Source organism: Sarcophilus harrisii, chromosome 3 (genome assembly GCF_902635505.1).
Source record: "Sarcophilus harrisii chromosome 3, mSarHar1.11, whole genome shotgun sequence".
NCBI lineage: Eukaryota > Metazoa > Chordata > Mammalia > Dasyuromorphia > Dasyuridae > Sarcophilus > Sarcophilus harrisii.
The window spans coordinates 203380698-203391048 of record NC_045428.1 but is presented as its reverse complement, the minus strand read 5'-3'; the positions used below and the strand labels follow the sequence as shown (position 1 = coordinate 203391048).

The following is a 10351-nucleotide window of genomic DNA, read 5'->3' as shown; positions in this document are numbered from 1 at the left end:
AAATACACTACTGCTGTTCTAGTTAATGCAGCCATCAATTTTCATTCATTATTTGCAGCTTCCTCATTGGTCTCCTTGCTTCCAATCTCTCCCCTTTACTATTTGTCTTCCATATAGGTGTCAAAATAATATTTCTAGGGAATTTCTAGGGAATAGGGAATTTTCCATTCAGAATTTTTTGATGTTTTTACATTAGATGCTTCCTATTGCCTATAGAAAAAAACTTTTTGAACTGGCATTTAAGACCTTCCATCATCTGTCTTTACCTTTTCCAAACTTATTTCACATTAGTTCCTTTTGTACATTCCATCTTCTTCCTAAATTAGACTATTAGCTATCAGAACTCTTCAAAATCCTTGTTCCACCTTCATTCATTCTTACAAATTGCCTCCATAACTAGAAATCATTCCATCCTCAGCTTCAAATCTTTATTTTTCTTAAATGTTAAGCACAAGAGCTCTGAAGCTTCTTCTCTATTTAGTTAGCTCTTTTCTATGCCTATTATTTATACATATGTTATGTATTCCTAGTGGAATTAAGCTTCTTGAGGACCAGGGATATTGTGTGTGTGTGAATAAGAGAGGTAATATTGGTTAAAGGCAGGTAGGTGTCTCAGTGGATAAAACATCATGACTGAAGTAAGAAAGAATAATCTTTCTGAGTTCAAATCTGGCCTTAGACACATGCTAGTGTGTCTCTAGGAAAGTCATCTCACCCTATTTGCCTCAGTTTCCTTATCTGTAAAATGAGTTGGTGAAAGAAATAGCAAACCATTCCAGTATCTTTGCCAAGAAACAAAATAGGATCATGGAGAATTGGACATATGCAAAAATAATTGAACAACAACAATATTGGATAAGGTCTTAAAGTCAAGGAAGAGTGATTTTAACTTTGAAGAAAGTAATTCTCTCCTGACTCCATATGTTATATTCACACAGGTTTTATTTTCTATAGTTGAGTTTTATTTTTAAAAAGAAGTTATAAAATATAAAGGAGTCACAGGAACAGAAATTTTTAAGTGATGCTTTTATTGTATTGAATGAAGTCCTGTAAAATAAACCAACCTTGGTTTAAAAAAATAAAGATCATGTATTGCCCTCATATCTAAATCGTATATCAACAAGTTGTAAGGGAAAGGCCAAATACTGAAATTTCCAACAACAAAACCATACTTAGGTGTGCACATATACCTGTGTGTCCATATAAGCACACTTATAGGCACGTATATATATACACCAAGAAATTACTGAATGAAAAGCTCATTTAAGTAATGTGGCTTATTGACTATGAAGTTCAAATAGCAATACCATAATGAGATTTTTGTAGACAGCATGTGTTTCTCTCTTTCCCAGCAGAAATCACTGTCAATATTTGTAGTCAATGTCTTTATTTGAGGTGACTAATTTTTTTTCTAAAGATGACAGATCAAGGGGTTCTCATTTGAACCTTTGAATTGTACTGCCAGTCCCTTTCACCTGTCCTAACAATTTCCCTATTCATCCACCAAGAGGAAGATCACCATGGAGACAAACATGTTGCAGAATCTTCCCTCTCAGGCGTATGTCATCTCTGCTTCATTTATGGTACTCGGTCCTGGACCTGCTTTCCTTTATCCCATGTCTCTTCACTTGCATTATTTTCCTGTGATTTAAGAACTATCCCAGCAGTGGTTCAATAACAAAATGTCTCTGACCCAGTCATCTCAACAAAGCACACTAGTCTGTACTGCAGCATCCTTTTATATGCTTTTTTTTTTAACTTAAAAAAATTCTTGTGGAATTTTTTTATAGTATTATAATCATTAAAAGAAACACTGTAGTAATAGAATATATACATATTTTTCCTTTAAATATGTCAACTCTGAAATCACTGCTGACTAGTATTTATTGGCTACAAAGTTTCCATGAGGGAAACACTGGTATTTCAACAACCAACTTATACTCAACCTTTCTTGCCCATGCAAAAATAGGCAGAACATACTTAAAACTGCTTAAATGGAGATTTGCACAGGATTTTTTAATGCTGGAAAAACAACTATATGCATGGAAGCATCGTTATTTTTTAGAATTGGCATAAGGCAAACCGGAAAACTTAACAGTACCAGTATACTGAGTATTTAAAAACTCAGATGCTGAGGTGGAGTTTTTTTTAGTCTTTTGGTGAACAAAGTGCAATAAAATATACTTTAATATTAAATTCCCAAAACAATATTAAAAATTACTGAAGCAACCTTTCATTTTATTCAGTGAAAGAAGATTCACATTGTTTATTATGGAAAAAAGCCCTTATTTTTAATTTCTTCAGAAACAGTTTTTCAAAAGCATTTTTTCCCATTATCTAGTAAAATAATCCTTTAGGTACAAATTCCATAGTAAATATATAGAACCTTATTTTTTAAGAAAAGGAGGGGAAAGTATGCCAGTAATTGAAACAGAACATGATGATTTGACAGTCCTGTGTGCCTGATTTCAAAAATAAACAGTCAAATGGGCTTCTTGTCCACATGAAGCAAATGCAGCTAGCTGGTTTTGTTTCAAGAAAATCGCTGATGACTTCAGTGAGGAAAAAAAAAACTGTTTAAACATGAACTTCTTTGTCTGGAAAAATGATAACCCTGGTATTTGGGTCTGATAAAACATGCATCTTAGAGACAGAAACAATTTAAAGCAGTCAATTCTACCCTCTTCCCCCTCCTTTTTTTTCCCAGAGCAGGACTGAATCTAAATGGTACCAGAGTTTTGACTCTCTCCTCTATTTTAAAGGAACTTGAGAGAAGATTCAGCAACTCATTCCACAGTGCGAAAAGCAAACAATAATGATAGGTTGGCCAATTCATACCATGTGGATGAGTAACAAGCTTGAGTTTTTTATTTCCAAACTATATAGCAGCTCTCTGGAATAATGAGAGCTTTTAGTTTTTATTTTATTTTTAAGGAAGGAATGGTGTCATAAAGTCCACTTCCAATTTATCTTGGGGTATGTGTTAGAATGGATAGTACCTTATATAACCACCACTATCATTATCATATCCTAACATATCCTTTGGGTGCACTTCACTGTACTTGATGCTTCCAGTTCACATTATGTGCTCATATATTGCAAAATAGAAAGCTGTCCAAATTGCTATTTCCATTTGCTATAGAATGTGTTCATTTTCTTTTCTCAAGAGACTAAGAAAGCATTATAGGTGGGAGACTATAAAATGTGAGGGAAAATGTTTTATGAGCCCATGGTAAGCCATTAAAACTCAAGATGAGATAGATTTCATTGTTATAGTTATAGAAAAAAATGAAAATCTAATTTTTGATTTAACTCAAATTACTCTTGGTTTTAAGTAACTAGTATGATTTAGAGACTGCTTTTTTATGCTTAATATAATCTGTTTACCCAGAAAGAAAAAAAATCAATAGTGGAATTCCTTTTGGGAGGAATTATAGGTAGGAAGGTGATGGCATGTTTGGGGAGTTTCAAAAACTATTGTTTCCACCTGGATACAAATCATTTGACAGTTAAACATGACAAATTGAGATACTAAGAATTAGCCATATAATTCAATCATCACCATTGCCCTGGCTTTCCATTTTAGTAACTATGTTTTTTTTTTTTTTTTAATTTCACAGTAATATTGAAATCCCCCCCAACAGAAATGAAAATGTGCTACCCATTTAAAAACCATAGCAAGAAGGACCTCTATCTTTTTTTTTTTTTTTTTTTTTTTTTTTTTTTTACTTCTTAACTTGGCTCTAGAGTACTTTTATTTTTATTTGAACATTCTTATATGCAGTGTTGAGATGACAGGACCTTGCATAGGGTGAGTATGTATTTTTATAGAGCAAGAAGGTGGATAAAAACTTACAAAACTTTTTTTTTGAGCCCATACACTGTGATGAAATAAGTGTGTAAAAAGCTGGTAAATGTTAGTAAATGGGCCTCTTAATGTGCAAAACCAAATAATTCCTAAGAGTTGTAATCCAGATCATGTTTCTTTTATAAATAATCTATAAATCTTCCCGTAAATACAAAAAATGTTCCAAGAAATTATTAAAGCCATTTCCTGCACTTTAATACAAAACACACAGTTAAAGGAGAGAGAGTCTCATTTCCAGTCCCGTCTCAGCCAATTTATGGACACTTTTTACGGCACACAGTTGAAGAGTCTTAGTGAAGCTCTTGTGGACTGCACATTTGCCGTCAATCCTCTGAATGTTCTGCATCACTTCTGATCCATCCAAGTTTTGAAAATCAGGCCAGCTGCTCAAGGCAGTCCAAGTGGTCTGGGATGGGAAGGCCTGTTATAATTGTCAAACATTTATTCCACACAGTGAAGGTAGGACATACCGGCTGTGCAAATGTAATGTCAAATGTATAAAGGTGAAGGGAGTTCAAAGCATCATAAAAGGCGATGGAGCCATTATCATAGTCTAGCAAAATGCCCACACGCCGGAGGTGAGGTGCTGGTTCGATGGGAATTTCCTTGCTATTATGTCTCACCACCCAATTATTATTGCAGCGGCAGAGCACCCAAGAAGCAGAATTCTTTCCAATCCACTCGTGCTTTGGGGCTGACTTGTAAGCAAGACCAATTGCATACCTGTGGAAACAAAAATGAAAGTTAAGGATATACTCTGGGTCTTAGAAATGAAAGTCAACTTATATCTGACCAATTGAGAGACTTATAGATATGAACTATTTATGAGATTAAATTAAATTAAAATCTAGGAAGGTATTTAGCTAATTTTACATTTTCTCCTATTTCCAACCATTTGACAAGGAAGAGATCATTGGAACATTTAGAATGTTGTTTTTAAGCTACATCCTGGACCAAATTTTGTTAACCTGATGTGATATAATTACTCTTTATTCTTTCCCTTCCCACCAAGAAGAAATGGTAAGAAATAAGTGTCTCTCTTTCCCTCCTCTTCTCCCCTTTCCCCCTTTCCTCCTTTTCTCCTCCCCCCTTCCCCCTCCCCCTCTCTGTACCTTCCTCCCTCTCTCCCCCTTTCTCCTCCCTCCCTCTCGCTTTCTCTCTCTCTCTTTCCCCCTCTCTTTTTCTTCCTTTCTCTCTCCCCCTCTCTCTCAATTACTTTAAAAACATTCTTGATATTTTCCTGATGTGGAGAACCCCTTCTCCCCCATTCCCCCTAGTTTTTCCTCTGGGATATATGTGTATAATTCTTATAAATTTCTATACAGCAGGACTTAGCAAAATCCATTGCTTTGATTCAGAACTTTTATTTAAAAGTAAACATTTAGATGACTGTTATGGTAGAAGCAAGGTCATTTGAAAACTGGTTGCTGGGACCTTTTCAAGCAGAAAAATAAGCTTGATTTAAAAGATAACAAAAAAAGAGTTTCCAAAGTACCTCTGACTCCTGAGGCTTAAGGAATAATAATAATAATAAAACACAGAAAACTTGCCACTTCTAATTAATAGCTATTTACAATTATATACTAATGGTTAATTGCAACGAAATTAACAAAGCACTAGAATGCTAATAAAAACAATATTGATTGAGGAAAGGAGTATGAAAAAATTCCTGATATATTTCCAGTTTGAAAGTAGTTCTTCATTTGCAAATTACTGAGTTAACTACATTTGGTTTTTAACAGATGTAATTGCACATACAGATATGTGTATAGATAAATGCAGTGTGGCAGAATTATGGAAAGACATAGATAAGAAGTGCTATGACTTGAATTGGTGGTAGAACAATTCACAGACATATTTATACTATTTAGAACATATGCATATATTTGCTCAATCAGTAAACATTTACTAAGTGATCCTGGATATTTATTTATATAAATTTTTTATATAAATTTATTTATATAAATGAGCATTTACTACACTTTAATTTTTTATTAAAAATCATTGACCCTTAGGATCTCAATGAATCTTCAATTCAATTCTGTGATTGAGGTACTAGTCCTAGGTTTTTTACTGATGCTATTATATAAATGGGGAAAGTTTCAGTCAGAGCTGAAACTAGATTTCCTGATGTTCCAACCTGCTGATCTTTCCATGAAACCACCCTCCAAGTTCATTAGCACCACTCCATAAAACACCCAACAACCATTAACTCCAGTTAGCTTTTGTAACAGAATAACTAAGTTTATAGTCCATTAACCAAAGGAATTGAGTATTATTAAATTATCATGAATCTTGAAAACTATGTATATACTTCCACAGTACTTCTAAGATGGAAGAAGAATGCTAATGATCCACTAAGGTATGCTCTGAAACACCAAGAAGTCAAAAAGTCCCCAAGTTATATTTCTCAGAACAATGCTAACATGCCCCATTACACATATCATAAAATTACATGTGTATTTACAAGCTTAAGTAGCAGTATTCGAGAAGATATAGGTGCCATTCCCCAATCCACATTCCCAGCAATGTATTCATACATATTTGATTTTAGTGGTAATCTTCTTCTTCCCTCCCACTTTAGCTACCTTTAACTAACTTTAAAGAGTAGATCTCTGGAAATAAAATAAATCAGATCGTTTAAAATGGCAAACATAGAGGTTATTTTAAATTTTTAATAATTTTTCCTGAACATATAATATTCTGATGAATATTTCAAGGACAACTGAATGATGTTAGTGGTACTGAAGTGACTCTGGAAGAATTCTCCTAGCTACTAATCAATTGAAATATGATTATAAATTATTATTAATGAAGCTTGGGTAGCTTAGATAACAAATTCTGTCAGAATAGTGAACCATGTTCATGAATGAAGCATGTTAATTTTTTCCCTTTTTTTGTATCTGTAATTAATCCAATTTTTGTGCTTTTATTGTTACATTTACTTTATGCTTTTATTATGTTTAAAAAAATGAGTGTCAGTCTACCACATATCGCAGTGATAGCTCTTTTTTTCCAAGCTCAGGTGAAATGTTTGGAATGTGAATGTTCCAAACAATGAAAGGTAAGAAGGAACTCTCTACTATGTATCAGAACCATTATGTGGGAGTGTGGGAATCAGATTCAAAGAAAAGAAATACTTGAGCTCACATTCTTATTTTAAAGTCAGGTGCTTCTGTGGCTTACATACACTATAGCTATCCTGGATATGTTATATTACTTTTCTGTATTCAATCCAATGCTTTACAGTAAAAGACATGCTTTGCACGTGATGTGATATGTATGTTTACATGTATATATACACACACCTATATTCATTATATATGTATATATAAAGATGATATTACATATGATTAATAGAACATTTCCTTTTCATGGTTTTTTTTTTTTACCTCCTATCAGGGTGATGCATTTGGGCTAAGTATAGTCACTCATTATATTTGTGTTGTTTTGAAGATAATTATAACATCCCTTTCAGGGTGGCTAGATGGCTCAATGGATAGAGCACCAGTTCTGAAGTCAGGAGGACCAGAGTTCAAATCTGGCCTCAGACACTTAATACTTCCTAACTGTGTGATCCTAGGCAAGTCACTTAACCCCAACTGCCTCAGCAAAAACAAGCAAAAAAATCATCTTTTTCCTCAGCCTTTTTTGTGACCAATTGTCACACAACAGATGGATAGCATTAGGACAGCCTGTGGCTATGTGACAGGTTTTCCTCTGTACAAAGCTGACACATAGGGATTGAATCTATAACCTTGGCAGAAGAAGAGGCAACCATGTCCATGATGTTTTAGAAAGTTTTGTGCCTAAGGGCAAGTATCTGCCTCAGATAATCTTTCAATTTCTCTTACATCTTTCTCAGTAGCACCTATAATTAACTGAGGTAAGTGGCCAGTAACAACATCAATAAACATTAAAGACATAGACATTACTCAAGATTAATGCAGAAAAGTCCCTTTCTAGCATGAAAGAGGATTTTGCAAGTTGTGTCTGAGAAGAAGAATAAGGACTCTGAAATTCCCATGGATTTTTGATCTCAATGATGTAATGATTGAAACCTATTCATGCTTGTCTACCCTTAAATCCTTCCACTAAGTTTGGGTGTGTGTCTGTGTGGTTTCCTCATATTGTCTTTTTATAAACTTATTATTTTTTATTTTTATTATTATTATTATTTATTTTTACTGAGGCAGTTGGGGTTAAGTGACCTCCCCAGGATCACACAGCTAGTTAGTGTTGTGTCTGAGGGTCAGATGTGAACTCAGGTCCTCCTGACTTCAGGGCTAGTGCTCTATCCAATGTATCTCCTAGCTGCCCCTATTTTTTTTATTTATTGTTAGATTTTAAATTCTAAACTGTCGCCCTCCCTTCCCATTCTGCATCACTATTTATTTCTCTCTCTCTCTCTCTCTCTCACAGACACACATTTTTTTGGTGTGTGTGTATACATATATATGTAAAACTAAGGTATGAATATTTCTATTTATCAGGTTTTTTATTTGAAGGAAGATAGCATCTTCCTTTATATATCCTTGGTAGTTAACCTAATAATGAATTTATAATACTCAGAATACTCTAGTCACCCACAGTAATTCTTTGAACAATAATATTATTATTATTGTATATATCGTTTTCTTGCTCATTTCATTCTTCATTATTTTGTGCAAGTCTTTCCATGTTTTTCTAAAATCATCTACTCATCATTTTTTATAGCACAGTAGTACATCAAAATCACATACTATACCTTATTTAGCTATTCCCCAAGTAATAGGCATCTTTGTAATTTCCAGTTCTTTGCCACCACAAAGAAAGCTCCAGTAAATATTTTAGAACATAAAAGTTCTTTTCCTTTTTCCCTAAGCACTTTCAGAAATAGACTAAATAGTGGTATTGCTAAGTCAAACTACAGATAACTCCAAATGGCTTTCCAAAGTGCTTGGATCACAGTGTCACCAAAAGTATGTTAATGTCCCAATTTTTCCACATCCCTTCCAAGATTTGTAATTTTTCCCTTGTTTCATTTTAGCCAGTCTTATAGGTGAGAGATAATACCTTAAAAGTGTTTTAATTTGAATTTTTCTAAACAATAATGATTTAGAGCATTTTTTTTCATGACTATAGATAGCCTCATATTCTCTTGATGTTACATAGATACCAACACCACAAGCAAGATACCCATGGACAGGGAGATCCATACCATAAGAATATCTCATAAGCAGGAACAACAGAATAATGGTTATAATTTATAGTTTTTAATGTTCTTATTCTTTTTTTTTAAATTAAAGCTTTTCATTTATAAAACATATACATGGGTAATTTTTCCAACATTGACCCTTGCAAAACCTTTTGTTCCAAATTTTCCCCTCCTTCCCCCCACCTCTCCCCTACCTGGCAGGTCTAATATATGTTAAATATGTTAAAATATATGTTAAATCTAATATATGTATATATATTTATACAGTTATCTTGCTGCACAAGAAAAATCTGATCAAGAAGGAAGAAAAAGAAAAACTGAAAAAGAAAACAAAATGCAAGCAAATAACAACAGAGAATACTATGTTGTGTTCTCCATACTTTGTTCCCATGGTTCTAAAATTCTTATTCTTAAGTGTGAAAGGCATATGCAATCATTATGGAAATATCATAAGAAGATTTTTTTTTTAGCTTTGGTTATGTTCTCTATCAAAATACAGATGCAAGAGTCTTGTTTGGTAACAGCAATGTAATTTAAATATGAGACTTACCATGTACTTCCACTTATGACTACTTCCCAATAATGGCGCCCACTATCAATGAACACATTGCCTGCTACGCCATAGCTTCCTTGGCTAGTGAAGCGCTCAGGTGTGTGACTTTTTTTAGATGATGTTTCATCACGTTCCACTGTCAAGTTGTCATGGGAAACCTTTAGTTTTCGATGGGCAGATTTGGGGTCCAATTTAAATGGCTGACCTGAAAAGACATTTGTAGAACAAAGAAAAAAAATTCTATTTATTTTGAAGAGAGATAATCATATATTCTGAGAACTAGTCCATAATCATATCTTATGTATTCTTTCCTTCAGTTTATGTGGCATATAGAAAGCACTGAAATCAAGGAATTTTCTGTCATTCATTAATGAAGTTCTATTAATCATTGTAAAAATATAGGAAATCAAGTTATGGAGCATATTTCCAGAAGCTATGTATGTAGAGTCAGTATTCTGAGGATGGAAAGAAATTCCTCTGGTAAGAGAGCTGGGCAGAAGAATGGTGAGAAAAGGAGGAGGTGATGATAGAGAAAATATCCTAAGGAGATGAAACAGGGAGATGTTCACAGTACTGCAAAGCATTCTCAACAGCATTGTTGTTCTACAGCAGTGTCCAATATGTCACAAAGCTCACTGGAATTCACTGAGCAGGGGAATGGCAAGGTTAGCTTTACAACTATAACTTTCATAAATGACTGAATAATTAATAATGATGGAAAATGTTTAAAAAT

General features: G+C 33.7%; 1 protein-coding gene across 2 annotated transcripts in view; it reads right to left on the bottom strand.

Annotated features, from left to right (window-relative positions):
* Window positions 1–1011: 1011 nt before the first annotated feature.
* The window catches only part of MID1 (midline 1), a 193087-nt gene continuing 183747 nt past the window's right edge, over window positions 1012–10351 (bottom strand). For both annotated transcript variants that reach the window (XM_023500345.2, XM_003765587.4), the window contains exons 9-10: window positions 9616–9823; window positions 1012–4591 (exon numbers count right to left, since the gene is read on the bottom strand). In XM_023500345.2, coding sequence (XP_023356113.1) covers window positions 4243–4591; window positions 9616–9823 — 557 coding nt within the window. In that variant the 3' untranslated portion in view covers window positions 1012–4242. The remainder of the gene's footprint in view (window positions 4592–9615; window positions 9824–10351) is intronic.